General features: G+C 35.7%; 1 protein-coding gene across 2 annotated transcripts; it reads right to left on the bottom strand.

The window, feature by feature from the left end:
* Positions 1 to 205: 205 nt before the first annotated feature.
* TYRP1 (tyrosinase related protein 1) lies at positions 206 to 16,512 on the bottom strand. 2 transcript variants are annotated; one of them, XM_061425296.1, is made up of 8 exons: positions 16,362 to 16,512; positions 15,452 to 15,917; positions 13,786 to 14,108; positions 10,742 to 10,946; positions 7,080 to 7,247; positions 4,434 to 4,613; positions 1,325 to 1,471; positions 206 to 469 (listed from the first exon to the last, which is right to left on the bottom strand). In XM_061425296.1, the coding sequence occupies exons 2-8, from the start codon at positions 15,834 to 15,836 to the stop codon at positions 264 to 266; spliced, it is 1,614 nt and encodes a 537-aa protein (XP_061281280.1). In that variant the 5' UTR covers positions 15,837 to 15,917; positions 16,362 to 16,512; the 3' UTR covers positions 206 to 263. The 2 variants fall into 2 exon arrangements, with proteins under 2 accessions (XP_061281280.1, XP_061281281.1); XM_061425297.1 differs by lacking the exon at positions 16,362 to 16,512 and adding an exon at positions 16,058 to 16,268.
* Between the last annotated feature and the right edge of the window lie 3,007 nt (positions 16,513 to 19,519).

Consider the following 19,519-nt stretch of genomic DNA (forward strand, 5'->3'; position numbering starts at 1 on the left):
CCAGGGAAGCCCCCACCACCACCGCCCCCCCCCCCTACACACACACACACTTTTATTTAAGTAGAACTGAAAAACTAGAAACCATTGAAAATATTGTGACTTTCCCCAGTTCTGGAAAATAATATCTGGAGATTGTAATTCCAATATGCACATGCACAGGAAGGAAGTAACAGAGTAAAGAACATACAGTTAGTAACTCAACCTATTATTTTCTAAGCATGTGGTTTTTATGATTCAAATGCATATGAGAATTACACTTGTCACTAGACCACAGACTGGTTAGGATTATGGATTTTTTCATATTCTTCAATGTAGTGTTGATACTGATCAGTAAGGAGAGGCTGATTTTCTTCATCCATGTTGCTTCTGGCACGAATCAGACAAGAAGCGCCCGCAAAAATGACCGCAACCAGTGATAATGCAGCCACTACTGCTATGGTGACAATCTCAGAAATGCTAAAACTCCGACCTGTTTGCAAATAAAATGAGAGCAAAAAATAAATAGTAAAATTGTTGCCAAAATTGATATCCTAAATGTAGGCGTTGTTCCAGGCACTTGACAAAATCCTTGTATTTAATTTTTATTGGCCACATTGCCTTTTATAGCACCTGGCATCTTCAAAGCACTCCCCAGTTTCTCATAATGACTGCATCCTATTGGGATAGTTATTATATCTGCTCTGAAGGTGAGGAGATGGTGGCTCAGTGTTTAAATCACTTGCCCAAGGTCATTTGGTTAGTAGACGGTGGAGCTGGTTTTGGAGCCCAGATCTTTCAGGATCCAATTTTTGTGCTCTTCCACTGAACCCCATTGCCTTGGTTAAGAAAAGGATTTAAAATTAAACCAGGAGATTCTGAATTTCACAACCTCTCTTAAAACGGCTCAGAGTGCCTCACTTCATGTCTTTTAAGATAAACAACTAGAAGCACGTTCATGTCGTAGAAAAATAAGAGTGTATTACACAGGGCATATTTTACAGGGCTAAGCTCAAAATTCATTCTCTGCGCTTCTAGAAAGGTGATCTTTGATAATTACTCCTATCGCATCTTCCTTATTTGTAAATTGAGGATTTTAATACCTTCCTCAGAGGGTTGTAAGTATTAAACAAAATAGAGTGCTATGTAACCAGCTCAACCAGGTCAGAATGGGGTCCCAACAAATTTTAAATTCATTCTCTTTACCCCCAAATAAAAATTCAAACAAAGCTATTTAATCATAGTGGAAAGCTGTGGGTTACTTTATCTCAGAAAACTGAGATTACTTTAAAGGTAACAAGTTTGATTTTGGAAATTTCCACAGTAAAAATACATTTTCAGTACTCACTTGGCCATTGAACTTCGTAAGTATAGCCCAGGTTGTCTGGAGCAGTAACAAACATTTCTATGTTGGTAACTGGAGGCCAAAATGGTACCATATTGTATTGTCTGTTATGTCCAATAGGGGCATTTTCCAGTGGATATGTGGATATATCTAAAATATGTCAAAGACACCTTGTTAATAGACATAATCAGTTTGTATTAATATATTATTATGTTCTGAAGGTGACTTAAAATGTTCAAGGGTAACAATAAAAGTTCTTTCATATTTTATACTGAATAATGACATAAAAAATTATAACAGCAGAACTGGGAATTGCATGAAACAGAGCTCACACGCTTTGAGTACAATAGTAACATGTCATCCAATAGAAAAAGAAAGTTTAAAAGTAAGAAAGTTTTAGTATTTTCTTAATATGATAATCATTAGTTGTTTTACTTCTAAATTACAGAAACTATTTTAGGTAAAATTCATTAAACTTATTTTCAAAGCTAAAGAAAGACTGAACCTGTAATTTGCTGTAGCATCATCTGTTGTTTAAATTTAGGAGGCAGTGTATCTGATGGAGGTTTGTCCTTGACTATGTATATTTCTGTTTAGTACTTTTCATTTTTTCTGTTTAATTAGAGCAATAAATGTGAGCTTATTCCCTGGGTTCTTACTCTGTCATCAAAAAGCATTTAACATTTCGAATCAAGGTCGTATAATACTATTTGTTTCTTGCCACCTTTCATCTTTCCACTTAAATACAAATCATAGGCATTTGTGTTATTAGTGCCTTTTTGTTATCAGAGATAAAAGGAGTGATGCTCTTTGTGGCAAAAAATCTTTCTTTATTGTTGTTGTTTGTATTTATGTTGGTACAATTAAATGCCAAGTGGAATGTCACAAAACCAGAATTGGAAGTGGGTTTGGGCAAGACATTAGTGGGGATATGTTTAGAAGAGCTGAAATATGTGGGAAGGCTAGTTAAGTATAGAAGTATTGCAAGAAGTATATTACCTGGATAGTCACTGCAATCCTGTGAAGCATAGGAGAATTTTTTAACATCTACTCTAAAGAAACATTGATCATAGAAATGGCAGGTAGTGTTTATATTTTTGTAAATTTAAATTTAATTACTTTAAAATTTAATGATTTCAAATGTACTCTGAATTAATGGTAATTAAGTATGTATCCATTAAAGTCTATTGTGTTCCTCCTCATGTCAGGCACTGACCTAGGCACATGAGCTACAGCATTGAACCAAAGACAGGATTCATGACCTCAAAGCACTCATACTAATTACTTATTAAAGTTAGATATTAAAGCTAATAACTTAGATAATATTTTAAGCTTCCTATTTTTTCTTTACTGAATCAGCCTCAACTCAGTTCAGTTTCAGCTGCATCAAAAAGTTATGTCCATTAAAATAAATGGAGGAAAAGAAGACTAATAAAAGTAACAATTGCATTGCAATATTACTTCCCTATGTCAGATCCTTCAATGGCTCCCCATCTCGCACAGAGTTAAATTCCATGCCTTTAAGGATCTGCTCCAGTTTTTCCTCTGGCCTTGTCATCTCCCTCCATTTTTCATCCCCCTCCCTCCTCTGCTCCAGCAACAGTGGCTCCTTTGTTCCTTTCTTAGGACCATCTTTCTTTCTCTATTTACACAGTCCTCCCTATCCCCCTTCCTAATATTACTTGTCTACGAAGAAACTCTCCCCCATACACTGTGTCTAGTTACATATGCTTGTTGTCAGCTTATACATTGCTGTCTAGTTACCAGACATAAATGTCTAATAAAAGTGTGTTTTGTTCATCCACAAACCTATTAATTCGAGTTGTTATTGAAACAAAAGTAGTATAACAAAACATGTATAAACTGATAGTTATAAATGTAAAAAGAGAGGAATGTTTTTATAATAAATAAATGGAATGCTTTGGAAAGATTTACTGAGAATGAATGGCTATAACACTGCTATAGAATTAGGAGTGGGCAACTATGACTGTAAAGGGTTAGGGAAACTTTATGAAAATTTAGGATAATACTGTACTCAGCATCACAAGGGTTGCGAATTTCTTGTTTCACTTTAAAGAAATAGGCAATGCAAATTATAGATAATTCATTATGGTTGCATGTATATATATAAATACACATGAAAAATCAGGTGGAACTCCCAATCAGTGACTTCATAGAAGATTAATAAGTAGATAAATATTTATATTTAGGCTATTTATTTCTTAAATGGTTTTCAGTTGAAACAAACTCTTTTGACCAACTCATCAATTCATAGTCCAAATCAGGTTAGATTAGAATCTACTACTGTATTTTCTCTCTCTCTCACAAGCACACACACACACACACACACACCACACACGAGCACAGAAGTAAGAGGTGGCTGAATTAATAGATGAATCAGTAGATAATCTCCAATATTATGTTTATGTCCTTGATGAAATAAAAGTACATGAGCCAAAATTTAGAACAATTTTAAATGTGAAAATTTATGATGTTTTAACCAGTAAAAGCACATTCATCGTTCAAACAGTAATATAACCCTCTCAGCTGAGTGAAAAGAAAGTAGCCTCTAAATAACACTTTAAAGAATGCATTCAAATGAACTTAAAAGAGATGTTCTATGGTGTGATATAAAAACCAGCATTAACTTTTCAAGTTGAATAAAATTTCCATTTGTGAGAGGCTGTAACATAATAAAAATCAGAACTGCGGTTTATGAGTATAATTTTTCTGTCTTTGGGGTATCAAAGAAGAGCTCTTTAAGGTTTTCACATCCATATGAAAAGCAATGAGGATGTTCATTGGAAGATATGAGAAAGAAAAATTGGGGAAACATGGTAGTTAGTCATCTTTACATGGTAAAGTGGTGAAGGGATTAGTTTTTAGTCCTAGTGAATGTTAATAAGTCTCGTCTTTCTATTACCATACTGAGAGACTTCTTATCTGCCTTTTGAGTGGTTTAAAATTTTTGGAAATAGCTAAATATTAGAGCTATTTTATCCTATTGTAAAGCGTAGTTTAAATGTGTCAAGTTCTTAGCCTAATGTGATAACTATGCCATCTGAACAGTCTTGTTTGCTGAGTTTGCAAAAAGCATATGAAAGAGTCTCACCAGCATTGTATCGCCTCAGCCATTCATCAAATACTGCGTCAGTGAATGTATGTAGGAGGACAAAAATAGGATCATTGGGAGATAAATGAGTTTGTCCCCCTGTTCCATTCAGGAATAGATGAGCCAAATTGTGAAGGCTTCGCACAGCAGGGTCATACCTTCCTGTGGGATGACTGTAACCTAGATATAAAAATAAAGATGAGAATAGTAAAATCCTTTACAAATATCTGACTTTTTAAGTCTAAAGCAGTAATTATATTGGGAAACAATTTTTCCTGAGCTTGTCAGGCCAATTTTTACCTTGGTGTAATAGCACTGCTTCTCTGAACCTATGGTTGGTGACATTTGTTTGCTGTAGTAAAAGCTAGGTTAGTTTGAAGCTAGTGGCATGACATTCTAAGTGTAGCCTCTAGGTTAAAAATAATGACCTGCAAAGGATACCAGTCAAAATATATAGAGCACTCTATTTTGACAAGGCTAACATTGGTCTACATGGAAATAAAGACAATGGAAATCTCTAGCTTCTACAAAAACTGCTGATACAATTGGGAGGACACAGCTCTGATTGCCCTGAACTTAAATTGCCAGATGTTACTTTAGTCTCCTGCCTTACTGCTTCAGACTGTCAGCATGTGTATTTTTAGAAAATTATTTCTGTGGAGAAGTTAGAATTTCTCAGAGCTTTTTTTTATCATCTCTGTACTAGTTTTAAATATCTGAAAAGACTGCTGTCAAAACATTTATAGAACTTTTGAGAATGCTCTCTATTCTATATATATATATATATATATATATATACACACACACACACACACATATATATATTTATATCTTCTCCAAAAACATTTCCATATTATGCACTACATATATTTCACATGTGTTTCATATATGTGCATGTATGCTCAGTTGCATCCAACTCTTTGAGACCCCCATGATGGTAGCCCTCCAGGCTCCTCTGTCCATGGGATTGTCCAGGCAAACATACTGGAGTGGGTTGCTGTTTTCTTCTTTAGGGAATCTTCCTGTCCTAGGAATTAAACCTGCGCCTCCTGTATTGGCAGGCAGATTCTTTACCACTGTACCACCTGGGAAGTCGTGCATCATACATATCCCTGTTTATATATAATCCACATATTACACACCTATTACATGTAATATATACATTTCCCATATGTTATATATAACAGATATACTTCCCATATATACTTTCATCACATATTGTTCATGTAAGTATATTAGGGAGAATACATGGATAGATCACCAATGGAAGTTGGGAGTCTCTGATGTGGGATGGAGTTATAAGTGTGTAGTTAGCTTGAAGACCAGAGGTGGGAGAGCAGGGTATGCCTGTATATTATAAAAGCAATATTAGAATTTGAAGTGCATTAAGTCAGTAGTGTAATTATAGCTACTCATTCATTCATTATTCTTTTTTATATGTTTATTCTATTATTTTTTTGACTCATAAAACATTTAAAGACTGCCTACATTGTACATGGTTAGGCACTAACCTTTTTGTACATTCTGTCTGGAAATCAGTATAATCTGTCTTTTGATTGGGCATCAATAAAATACACTCTTATATTCTTAAATTCTTTACAGAATCACTACTTAACAGCATTAGTTTATAAATACCGCTTTAGTCAAAATATGGTGATTATTGAGGAATCTCCAAATCAGTGCATTCATATGTAGTTATTAAAATTAACATAAAGATAGGAAAGAATGGCATCTAATTTTAATGATAAAAAGGGAGATAACTGAAAATAATTATCAGATCTATATATCAAGTATCTTAGATCAAGGGAAAGAGAGATCTATTCCCTTTTTCGGTTGGCGGGGAGGGTGGTCTAACATGTACGATACTGTATTTAAGGTAAAATTTGACAAGAACAAGTTTATAATAAAGTTAAACGTGATTCTGTTCTTTTAAGACTTTAAATATGTATCATGAATAATTTAGAGGTATAAAAGTTTTTTATATAATAATTATAAATGATATAATTTTTTTAGAGGACATAGAAATTTTTGATTTGAATCTGTGCTCTGTTACTAACTAGCTGGATATCTTTTCACTTCTTTGGACTTGGTCTCTCAACTTTAAAATACTTGAATTATTTAAAGAAAATCAAATTAAATATCTCTAGATGCTAGTTTGATTTTTTATAGTTCTTAAAAAAACTTTCAGGATGATACCTCAATAATACATATGCCCAAACCAGACTGTTTATTTGATGTCAACTATTGGATGTTCAGGATTTTTTTTAAGAAAAAAATTAATAATATCTCCAAGTCTTGAATATTATTTGCCTATACTAAAATTTGATACAGTTATATCCATATTGGCCAGCTACTTAACAGAAATTTGAGTTTAAATACCTTTTAGGTATTTTAAGAGAATGGAGGATCCTTTCCAAGGGATTCTCCTGTGATACAAAGAGTTTCAGGGGCTACGCTTTTCTTTAAGAAAGTTGTATTTAGCAGAGGACTGTGACTATATAATGATAGGCAGCCCTGTTCATATCACATACACATCACAGGATCCATATGGCATTCAAAGGTTTTTTTAAAAGAGATTTAATCTGAACACTTGAATTTTTCCTGTAACAACTAGATCAATTCAGAGCACCAGTTTTGTTTACTTGCCTTCCACTGTGTTTCGGAAGCTGTTTGTAGAATTAGAATAAAAAGGAGGTGTGTCAAATGAACCAACTTCCAAGCACTGAGCGACATCCTGTGGTTCAGGAAGACGTTGCACCATTGGCCTGGCCACATTTCCAGCTGGGTTTCTCTTAATTGGCCCACCCTCAGTGCCTGGGAAAAAGAGGGGGTATGAGAACACATATAGAACATTTAGAGATCTTAGCTTTCCTTATTAAATTTGTATACATGGGGTCTTGAACACAGAAAGACAGGTTTTCCTTTGTAGAAGAGAAAAAATTTCAAATGCATATTCTGTGGTATTAAAGTGATAAAACCTAGGTTATCATGTCCAACTTCTGTGAAAAGGGAAAATATGTGATAGAATCACCTGAAGAAAAAGATAATTGTAAAAACAGATAGAGGTCCTTGTATTCGTTAAATCAGTATAATGTTATTAACATATCAGTATATGTTAAATCTCTCTTTTCAAGAGAACACATTAAAACAGAAGTTCCGTGGAAGATTAATTTTGTGAATACAATCTCATAAACCAAAATTCGACACTGAAAGCCATATTTCGCATTACATGGAATTTTGTTCTTTAATGTTGTTTCAAGCTTTCAAAGAAATAATGTTAAAACAACTTTAACTCTCTTTGGGAAGTGATCTATATTTCAATCAACACATATTTTTCAGCAATTAATGTGAAAAATAAAAGTTTTGAAAGTTAGTGTGAAGAAAGCTGAGTGCTGAAGAATTGATGCATTTGAACTGTGGTGTTGGAGAAGACTCTTGAGAGTCCCTTGGACTGCAAGGAGATCCAACCAGTCCATTCTAAAGGAGATCATTCCTGGGTGTTCTTTGGAAGGACTGATGCCAAAGCTGAAACTCCAGTACTTTGGCCACCTCATATGAAGAGTTGACTCATTGGAAAAGACTCTGATGCTGGGAGGGATTAGAGGCAGGAGGAAAAGGGGACAACAGAGGATGAGTTGGCATCACCAACTCAATGGCTGTGAGTTTGAGTGAACTCCGGGAGTTGGTGATGGACAGGGAAGCCTGGAGTGCTGCAATTCATGGGGTCACAAAGAGTCGGACATGACTGAGTGACTGAACTGAACTGAACAGAACTGAAGATAAACTGGTAAACAAAGGGCTGCTATACTAGGGATAATATATATCCCTAGGAATATAAAGATGCCTTTGGGGATACAGGCAGGGAGAGAAAGAAATAGGGAAAGGATGGAGGAGGGAAGGAGAGAGAGGAAAAAAAAAGAGAGAGAGAATACTAATTCTTCCCAATTGGGCAGCTTCAGGAAGATTTCATTGGGTATACAGATTTGCAAAGAGCCCTGAATATCTGAGGAAAATTGCCAGAAGTAAAATAAGAAAAAATTTACAAGTCAAACATTTTTAAGCAGAGATAATAATAAAGGATGACAGGCTTTTTTCTGTGCATAATATAAGCCCCATCAGAGCACAAACTCTGTTCTTGATCACCAGTATGTCCTCCAGTCTTGATCCAGTAGATGGCATATGAAAGTGAAAGTGAAGTTGCTCAGTCGTATCCGACTCTTTGTGACCCCATGGACTGTAGCCTACCAGGCTCCTCCCTCCATGGGATTCTCCAGGCAAGAGTACTAGACTGTGTTGCCATTTCCTTCTCCAGGGGATCTTCCCGACCCAGGGCTCGAACCCGGGTCTCCCTCATTCCAGGTAGACGCTTTAACCTCTGAGCCACCAGGGATGGCATATAATTGAAGCTAAATAGTTGTTTGGTGTATGTTGACTTATGAAAAGATAAGGTTGATCTGTATGAGGGAGCCTGTTAGGTGAACAGCTAGCCTGGAGCATGTGGCAATGGAAGCGGGTAGTGGATGGCAGGAAATATAGGAAGTTAGACCAGAACTATTTTATTTATTAGGCCCATGAAAGAAAAAAGGAAAAATAACATTTTATTGAATACCCATTAATGTGTCTGATATGATGCCAAATGCTTTGATAAAATATTTTTCTCACGATAATTCTTTCCTCCCTCTACTTTTCTTCTCCAGTAAAATTATCCATCCCTGTGGTTTCACTGGTCGTCTTTTACAGGACACACATACATGTACATCTTTAGAGTGAAGCTTCCCTGGACATCCCATGCATATGTTCTCATATGCTTTCTAGACAGTCTCTCTCCATTTACCAGGAATGCACCAAACTTGGTACACTAAAGAGTTATTTTGGAGAAGGAAATGGCAACCCACTCCAGTATTCTTCCCTGGAGAATCCCATGCACTGTAGCCTGTCAGGCTCCTCTGTCCATGGGGTCTGAAGAGTTGGACACAACTTAGTGACTAAACCACCACCAAAGAGTTATTTATTGACACCTAATATTCTTCCAGCCACTAAACTATCCAGCCACTAAGCTATTTTTAATTCATCATATGAAAGACATATTCTTTTTCTACACAATACTTCTCAAATCTACTTTCTGCTTCAGACACTCTGAACTTTTCATTCATTCCTGCATGGGAATCCCACAGGACTCTAATCCATAATAAGTTAATAGGTGCAATGACAGAAGTTGTCCATATGCAAGCAAATTAAAAAAAAAAAAAGTCACAGGGAGAGATGAATGTTTTGGTACCTAAATATACACCAATCCTCAATTTCATCTCATTTCACCAAACAAAAATTCTAATTTTATACTTATATAAAGTTTTATATATGGTTACTTCTCTTATTCCTATATACAGCTAAATAATCTAATGGTAAAAAATCTACCTAATTTTGTTGTTCTATTTAAAATATTCTAAGTTTACAATGTACTTTAATTTGGTGCTTAAAATATGTGCAGAATAAATGTTATGTGTACAATAATGAAAAAAATAAATTTCAATACTTCTAGTTTTTATATGGAAGAACAAAAGTTCAAAATATTTAGACATGCCTGAAGAAGAAAAATAAAGTGAGATAGAAAGACTCTGATAATTAAGACCTTGTGTTAGTATCAAGGGAGATGGTAAAAATAGGATCCAAGGAAGAGAACAGACAGCTTCACAGGAACTGTTCCACTAAAGACAGAAACATGACCTATGGCAGAAGGCATTCAGACCACTGGAGAAAGGATGTTAGGACAGTTGGTTAAGCATTCTCTTCATTAATCTAGTCAGAAGGTTGGAAATCAAAGTGACATAATAGTAAAAATAATATAATAACAAAATAATAGTAATCTTTATATAACAATTATTATTATTAAATGTATATTTTTTTACTCCCAAGGTACTTCCAATTCTTTCTGTAGATTTCACATTTCCTAGGGACACATTTTCTGTGAAATTCCAGTACAAGACACATGACCACAAAGCAGTGCTGGGCTTACTAAGAGGATTAACTAATACAAATAGACATTTCCAAAATAAGAAAGCAAGCAATGCACCAACAAAGTTGTTCAGAAAAAGCAATGGAAAAATGTGTAGGTACTTTCTTTTTTCCCTGGAGCACCCCAGATTGCCTGGACTATCCTAGGTACTTAGTGAATATCTGTACACCCATTCTCTATAATAATAGTGAACTTCAGTCTGAAGTCCTTAATAGAATGAAAGGCCTTCTGGCAGCACATTTAATCTCTTTATCTAATAGGGAATTCCAAATCCTAGTTGTCATTTGAAACTTACTGTTGCAAAGGGTTCCCAGGGTATCATAATCTTCCAAGGATTCGCAGACCACTCGCCATTGAGAAAAGACAGAGTTCGGGCTTATAAGAGTGGAATCAAAGTTGCTTCTTGATCCCATCAAGTCATCGGTGCAAATGTCGCAGGTGTTCTTCCCAGTGGCAAAATTCCAGTAAGGGAGGGAGAAAGAAGGATCCTGCAACATTTCCTAGATCACAGAAACTCTGTTAGCATTCTCTGCTTTTTTTTAAAATGCTCTCTTTGTTTGGTTTACTCCCTGGCAGCCTGCTTCTATTAGTTTTCTCAGCCACTTGGGAACCAGTTAGTGTGTCTGCAGGGCTAGCGGACTAAGATCCCTTATTTAACAAAGCTCCTGATTTACGACAAGAAGTCACTTAGGCACTAGAGGGAATGAAACTCAATTCATTATACCAGAAGTTTCTGCAAATGCTTTGGGGCGATGTCTTTTCTTTTTCAGGCAAGTTGGTTATACTAAAAATTATCAACAATAACTTCTACTCTTTGACATTTTCTCTTCCTTCCATTTTCCTATCTCTAATTGAAGTATCACAAACTCTTGTCTGGAGTTAGATCCAGCCTTGAGATATATTATGTGAAGCAGTGCTTTTTATTTCATTTCTGTTTTTTAATTTAACTGAGTCAACTTTAGGCATTAGATTTTATTTTGGCCACACACTATAGAGGCTTCTTTGAAATTAGCCTTATCTGCCTGGTGTTTTACTTAGAGACTCTGCTTCAGAATCTAAACTATGAAGACTCAGGCCTTTGCCAGAAACCAATATAGACAGGAAATGCTTAACGGAAGCTGAATATTTTTCTAAGCATGCTGTTCTTTAGCCCAGGGACCTAGTTTCCATTTAGAGCTGATCTCAACAAATAAAAAAATGCTGGGCTCAAGATCACATGCTTATTTTATTGGGTTCCTTTAAAGATATATTTATTGTACTTATTATTCTCATTCCTTTAGGCCTTTGGGGAACTATATTTAGAGTGTGGGATAAATGTAGGGATTGCCATTGTTTAATCTCACCTTGCAAACATTGAGTATTTTTCTGCTTTTTTACTCTTAAACCCTTTCTAGGAAGCATATCCTTGTCCTTGGGGTATTTTAGAGGGTCAAAAGCTTTCCAGTGCATCCCTCCTTATTGATCTCCAGGGCTTTAGAGGCCTTGTTGAGCAGCCATTGTTCTGGTTCACAAAGATTAGTGACAGCTTCTGAGGGATCATTAAGAGTCAGTTTGTGGTTCAGCAACTGGCATTTCGGAGCTGGAGCATATTCATGTGGCATTTCAACTGTGCATTACATTTAGATTTTAATTTGTTGAATCGCTTGTGAAGTTGGGTTTTAAAAATGTAAGTCATAGAGGTTGAAGTTTACACAGGCACAATTGAAGCTTTTAGATACTTTCCACCTGCCCTTTCATTTTGATGCACTCGTGGGAAAATGACTTGAAGGCAAGAAGATCTGGAGTTGATTACAAATGACAGATTTATCTACTCATAATCTACTAAATGTCTTATGTGAAATCAGAGCTATAAAATATGAAGTTCAGAGTAGCAGCTGAATTCATTTAATCACTCTATAACTGCATACGGATGGACTACGTACATATGAATATTTTTTTCTGTATTTTAGTGCTTGAACTCTCTCCCTTCTAACCATTTATTTTCTTGGATAATGCTGGGCATAAGTGTATTGCAAATCAATACATGAGTCTGCCCCCAGATATTTTTTCCTGCCCTCAGATATTTTTAGATTTTAATTTGTGGGGAGGGAATCATTGCTCTTATTTCACCTAGAAAACAGATTCAACTTGTTGATTTCCTAGTTGAGCTCTAAGACTATTAAAGTGGTTAAAAATTAGTTTGTGATTGACAGTTGTAAACTATTATATATTATGATACATATATTATATATAATATATATATTATATATATTATATATAATATATATATTATATATTCATATATATTATATATTCATATATTATATATGAAATGGATAAAAAACAGTGTCCTACTGTGTAGCACAGAGAACTATTTTCAATACCCTACAATAAACCATAATGGAAAAAATATAAAAAAGAGCATAGATATGTATAAGGTTGGTCAAAACATCTGTGTGGGTTTGTCCATAACATCTTACTAAAAAACCCAAACGAAATTTTTGGCTAAACCAATATAACTGAATCATATTGCTGTAGAGCATTGTAAATCAACTTACTTCAATAATGAAAAACATTTAAATTCATTTGAAAATGACAATACTTTTCTTAAAATAGAACAAATAGTAAAAGAAACAATAAGAAAGTATCTTAACAGCTACTTTAATGTGATTTTAGTTTATCTGATTAAAAATAAACTGGAAATAACTGTTTAGTTTCACTTCATGCTAAAAAACCCAATGTCTTTAGATTAAAATGATGTCTGACCTAGTGGATATTATTAGTAGGTTTCTGCTATAAGCCTCAAAGTGGTAGAGAACATGGAAACATAGGAGTTCAATTAGAATATGCCAATTTAAATGAAAAGTATTATTTTTGTAGTTTAAACCCTGTATATATCATACAAAATCATCAACTTATAAAATGAGCTATATATTTGGAACTTGGAAGACTGAAAAGTCATATACACTTTCCTCATCCAAACTAGGAGGGGCTATTGGTTTACATTTCAGAAGGGAGACAGATCAAATGAGAGTCCTATATTGTGAACTATATGAGGGTCATTTTTTCAATGACAGAGTTGTAGACTATGTCCAGTGCTTTAGTTCACACCTACAAATACCTCATTTGGCTTCCTGACCATTGATGTGACTTTCTTTTCACTTCACAAAGGATAAAGATTAATTAATAAGGAAGCGATTTGCATAGGGAGAGATTTAACAGAACACCAAAGGCAGGTTAATAACATGAAATTGCTTTGTCATCACCTGTTTTGATCATTCAGGACACAGTGAATTAATGACTTACAAACAAGTTACCCTCTCTGTAAAGGATATGAATGTGGCCATGTCTCATGCATACCTGCATGTCTCTCTCCAGCTGCAGCAGGTGGTACCTGTGCCAGGTGAGAAATGCTGGTCCCTCGTGAGAGAAATCCACTTCACCAAAGCTTTCCTGTCCTGCTCCCAGGAAAGTCTTTTTGACTGAGTAGTAGTGTGTCCAAACGAAGTAGTTATAAACGGAAATGTTCTCAAACTGCGGTGTGTTGCCATCTGGCCCCAGTATTTCTTCTGACCTCCTGGTGGCAATGACAAACTGAGGGTGAGTGGTGCGCTTTGCCATATCCAGGGCCCGGACAAAGCGGTTCTTTTCTTCTGTACTTAAGTCCAGAAGGTTTCTCCTGACTTTAGAGACACAAAATTCAAATGTGAAAACATCTGCCATGTGAGCATGGATAGAGAATACTCAATCATCTTGTAACCCCATGTCCCACTAACCCATGAATGATAATTTGCATCTGTGCTCACATCATTTTATACTTTAAAAAATATCCTTTGCTAAAATCCCTTCTTCATGTCTGCTTTCTCTCTCTGATCTCCTCCCTCTTTCTCCAACTTACTCTATATAGAGTAAGAGCTTTCCTTAATCTTACCATAGACTTTATGATTCAATGATCCTGTTGTAGACTTCTGCTCACTATTTGCATATTTCTTGTAGTTTTCTACCTTTTAATACCATAAATTTTGCAAAAATATAGTATGTGGTTTAGCATAGTGGTTAGGACCAGGGTCTAATTCTGTTACTTGGCACATATTTCTCTAAGCATCAGTTTTTCATCTGTAAAGTATATGTAGAAATACCTGCTTTATAGAGTTGTAATGATTAAAGAGGACACACATAAAAAGAACAAATTTATGACTACCAAAGGGGTAGGTGGGAGGGATAAATTAGGAGTTTGGGACTAACATGTACACACTACTATATATGAAATAGATAACCAACAAATACATACTGTATAGCATGGGGAACCATACTCAATCTTTTTTAATAACCTATAAGAGAAAAATCTGAAAGAAATAGATATGCATAACTGAATCACTTTGGAGTCCACCTGAAACTAACACAATAATGTAAATTTAAAACCAAAAGCTCAGTAAGGGTTCTGTGAAACTCTTGATCTCATGTTTGGGACAAAGAGAACAATCCAGTATTGCCGCCTGTTACTATTTAAATTTCTGTCATTTATTGTTGTTTAGGCTGCAGGCCAGGCTCACCCTGTAGAATGGCTGAACTTGATCATCAGAGTGGGGAACGTCTTTGTGGTCAGCAAGGGCTGTGCAAGAATCTCTGGATTAGAGCTGGACAGATCTCAGTGTGAACTCCAGGTTTCCCACACACCAGTTACATGGAGTTGACCTTTCTGAGCTCCAATATGTATTCACAATTAACATAACTACCTTGCAAAGTTACTGAAAGGTCTAGTCATGAACATCTAGCATTGTTCCTATTATAAAGGCATTGTGCAACACATATTTTGAAAGGAAATGTTGTTAGTTAGAAGACCTGATTTTCAACTTTAACTCCTTAAATACATTTCTTAGCTTCTCTAAGTTTCCTCAGCTATGAAAAGTAAGGCTTGTGTTTTATGATTTCTAGGAGTTCTTAAACCTCAACTGATTCAAAGGTCTACAATATTAAATGTGTTGAGTTCCATGCAGGACTGTGCATCCATTCAGTCTCTACTTACCTGTGAGAACCCTCTGGTCACAGGCAGCCCCTCCCCAGCCAGGGCGGCAGGTTCCACAGTTGTGTCCTGAGAAATTGCCATTGCAGTGGCATGTCCTGTTGAAGAAGCGTGTGGGCCAGCCCTCTCGGTCATCTCTGCCATCGTGTGGGTAGTGGTGGCTGTGGGGCCGGGAGTCGGCTATCACCACCTCACATCTGCCCCTCCCTGATGAGAGACCGCAGCGGTCAGACCCGGGCCCAGACAGTGGGGACAGGTCTGGGCAACACACACCATTCCTCAAAGCCTCAGTGGTAGCACACTCTCTTGGGAACTGAGCCCAGGCCTGCTGGAAAAAAAGCAGGACTAGGAACATGTAACCCAGAGAGAGGAGTGTAGGAGATTTCATTCTGCTTGAAGCAAGAATGCAGGACAGCTTCTGGTTTGCAGCCCTTTGTGTAGAGACCGAGGCACGTAGATAAAAATCAAGCTGAAAAGAAAATAGCAAAATGAAATTATGCAAGTTTTTTGTACCATTATAAATGGCATGAGGCCCTTCCCAACCCACCTTCAAAATGCTTTTCATGTCTGTAAGATGACATTACCAAAATGATAAAAATAGTAATTTACCTTTAAAAATTTGACAGGTATAGTATCTATGTAATTAAATCCCCTGTCCTAGTCATTTAATTTTCTTCATTTTAATTTCTGTTTATATAAAAAATACTTCTCATGGATGTCATCTATCAAAAATACTCATTAATAGGTCAGCACCATTAATTACATTTATCCATGGAGCTGAAAGAATTGGGGGCATATTTCTAGCAAGTTAGTTTCCAGGGCTTCAAGTCCCCCATATTCTCATGGAGTTTTGGTGGGAATCCACCCACTCCCCGTAGAGTTTCTCTCTATGGGAGAGAGAAACCTTGAGTACCTTGAACTCCTGAAGGCATTCTCTGCTGAACCTCGCTTAGAGCTGAGTGTTTTATATTTGCTTGTTCCCTGATGTCAGAACTTTTAATTGCTTGTGGGTTTTCTGTCTGATAGCTAATCCCAAATCAGTGCACCCCAACTGGGAGGGGCCAGTCCTCTTTTCTACCCTTTACTAATCCTTTTTCACTTCAGTGAGTTTTTCTGCTCTTTAAGTATTTGGATAGCACATGATTGCCTTCCCACTGATTTCCTTGTGATGCTTTAAGTTTTAAGAAAAGGTCAGAGCCATGAATTTGGAATACAAATCAGAGAAATTAGAGAGCTTTTGTTTTCATTGCAGATAATTTTATTTTTTCCTTTGGCAACGTATCTTTAAAGGATGAAATGAGATTATTTACCTCTTTCTTGGTGATAAAGGGATAGGCTAGTGTTTGTACCTGATGGTAGCTTTTGATTATGTTTCATCTTGCGAACAGATACTTTATTTTTAACGTGCTCAGAGAGAATAATTGTAGTAGAAAAAGCATCAGGTACAATTGCAACAACTCACATGCCATTGCCTGCTGGCATTGACAGTTGGATACTCCAACTCCCTTTCCTCCAATAGGTGGGTGTTCATCTCCATCTCCATCTCCATGGCAAAGGATCCCAGGGTCACTGCTACACGTAATGTTTAGAAAATGACCACTAAATAGTTTACTTTTCCTGCAGTCTCTGCAAGCAGTCTTAAGTTAATGGCACTTAGGGTAATAGATTCATATATTACAAAAGAAATTTTTCTCTGGAGTTGAAAACCCATACATGTGAAATTGGTCTTCAGAATAATCTTTAGTTTGAAATGCATAATTACTATGCAAAAGTTATCAGCATTTGTGATCAGGGTTAGCTGTCCTATTTGACTCTCAGTCATAAAATTGTCCAGAAACCTATATAAAGGACTTGGGCATATGGCACAAACAAAAAGCCAACCAAGGCTATGTCTACAAATTATGATGAAAAGAATAGGATTTCCTGTTCATAGGCTCTTGTTAAGACCACCAACATGATTTATTATAGCCTTATCAAACCATGGTTATTAAGATTTAAGTTTATAAATCTAAAATGTTATTTTTTTAAAATTTATTTTTATATTTTGTTATATATGTAATAGTCTACTAATACAATATTAGAATATTTCCTAAAATGATTGCAAAAATGCTGTCATCATTACTATATAAGTAGGCTTCAGTGACCAGATTTTTTTTTCCACTATGTTTTCGAATGGAATACTTAATTGTTGCATGTGGCAGTATTTTATGTTTTTTTAAAGGTCAACTTGATACATCATTGTAAGAATATTTTCTCTCCTTTTGTATATATCCATTCTCTTGTTAGTGAACAATTGGATTATTTTCTTGGATTTTTAATTTAATTTTTTTGTCTTATTACAATGCTTCTATAAAGAGTCTTCTAAATGTTTCTTTTTGAACATATAAGAATTTCTCCTCATGAGTATCTAGGAAGTGGATTCATAGTCATAGGATTCATGAATATTTATGTTAGTTTTAAATTGTTTTCCAAAGTGATTGTATCAATTTATCCCACCAGAGTGCTTAATATTGGTTCACAAACTTGCTAACACTTGGTAATAATAGATTTAATTGACATATATAGATACAGATAATTCATTCATCTTAATGACTAATATGTTTTAATACTATTCTTGTGATTTGATCCCTTCTGTTTCTTTGATTGTAAATTTTTTTCATGTGTAGTGCCCATTTTTTGTATGTATATTTGATTTTTTTTTTTGCAATATATTAACCTTTTTATTTTGTATTAAAGTATAGCTGATTAACAATGTTGTGCTAGTTTCAGGTTGGAGAAGGCAATGGCACCCCATTCCAGTACTCTTGCCTGGAGAATCCCAGGGACGGGGGAGCCTGGTGGGCTGCCGTCTATGGGGTCGCACAGAGTCAGACACGACTGAAGCGACTTAGCAGCAGCAGCAGCTAGTTTCAGGTGGACAACAAAGGGACTCAGCCATGTATATACACGTATCCACTCTTTCCCAATCTTGCCTCCCATCCAGGCTGCCACATAACATTGAGCAGAGTTCACTGTGCTATACAGTAGGTTGCCCATTGTTTATATTTTCTTTTTGCTGTATAAGACTTTTTTATGTATTCTGGCTTCCTAATATTCTGTCAGATAACTATATTGAAAATATTGAAAATATCATATTCTAATTTATGGCTTAGGTTTTGCATTATTGACACAGTTTTCTGATGATTAGTAGTTTTTCCATTTTAATGTCTTTGTGTCAGTCTTTTATTTTGTTAATAGCTTCCATATCTTGTTTAAGAAATCCTTCCCCTTGTATAAGCAATGAACTATTTTTTGATATTGCCTTCAGCATTAAAAATTTAAATATTACTTTTCACATTTCAGTCTTTAAATGCATATGGAATTGGGTCTTCTGCATAATGTGAATAAGAATCTCAGTTAAATTTTTATTTCACACCAAAACTCAGTTTTTTCTAAGCACCATTACAGACAGGTCTGTCCTTTCCCAATCATCTGCAGTATCACTCTTTCCGGTTTTCATTTATGAGTGGACTTATTTCTACCATTGCTGTTCTATTCTGTAGGTGAGTTTGACTATCCCTGTGTCAATGCTATATATTTTTAAAAATCTAGTCACATCATAGGTCAGGAATCATTCTCAAAATACATGTGGAACACTTCTTGGCCCCCTGCAGAAGTTATTTCTAAGATTTCTTTGATGGAAGCTAAGTTTTATACAATAATTTTGCATTATAAGGTTAGCAGATGCACACTATTATATATAGAATGGATAGATAGCAAGGTCCTACTATATAGCACTTAGAACTATATTTATTAACACCCTGTAAGAAACCATACAGGGCTTCCCAGGTGGCTCAGGGGAAAAGAATCCACCTGCCAATGCAGGAGACATGGGTAGAATCCCTGGGTCGGGAAGATCCCCTGGAGAAGAAAAGGGCAACCCATTCCAGTATTCTTGCCTGAGAAATCCCATGGCAAGCTATAGGCTATGGGATTGCAAAAGAGTCAAACATGACTTAGTGACTAAGCAGCAGCAGCAGCAGCAGCAGCAGCAGCAATAAACTATACAGAAAAAGGAACAGAAAAAAGAAT

This window comes from Bos javanicus, chromosome 8 (assembly GCF_032452875.1).
Source record: "Bos javanicus breed banteng chromosome 8, ARS-OSU_banteng_1.0, whole genome shotgun sequence".
Classification (NCBI taxonomy): domain Eukaryota; kingdom Metazoa; phylum Chordata; class Mammalia; order Artiodactyla; family Bovidae; genus Bos; species Bos javanicus.

Bases quoted from the DNA above. Each gene is read 5' to 3' on its own strand.
- TYRP1 (XM_061425296.1), bottom strand. From the start codon at position 15,836: ATGAAATCTCCTACACTCCTCTCTCTGGGTTACATGTTCCTAGTCCTG. The intron at 4,614-7,079 runs GCAAGTAAACAA...TTTTATATCTAG, and splicing joins CTTCCGAAACACAGTGGAAG to GTTACAGTCATCCCACAGGA. The intron at 1,472-4,433 runs GTGAGACTCTTT...GACATATTTTAG, and splicing joins GCTGAGGCGATACAATGCTG to ATATATCCACATATCCACTG.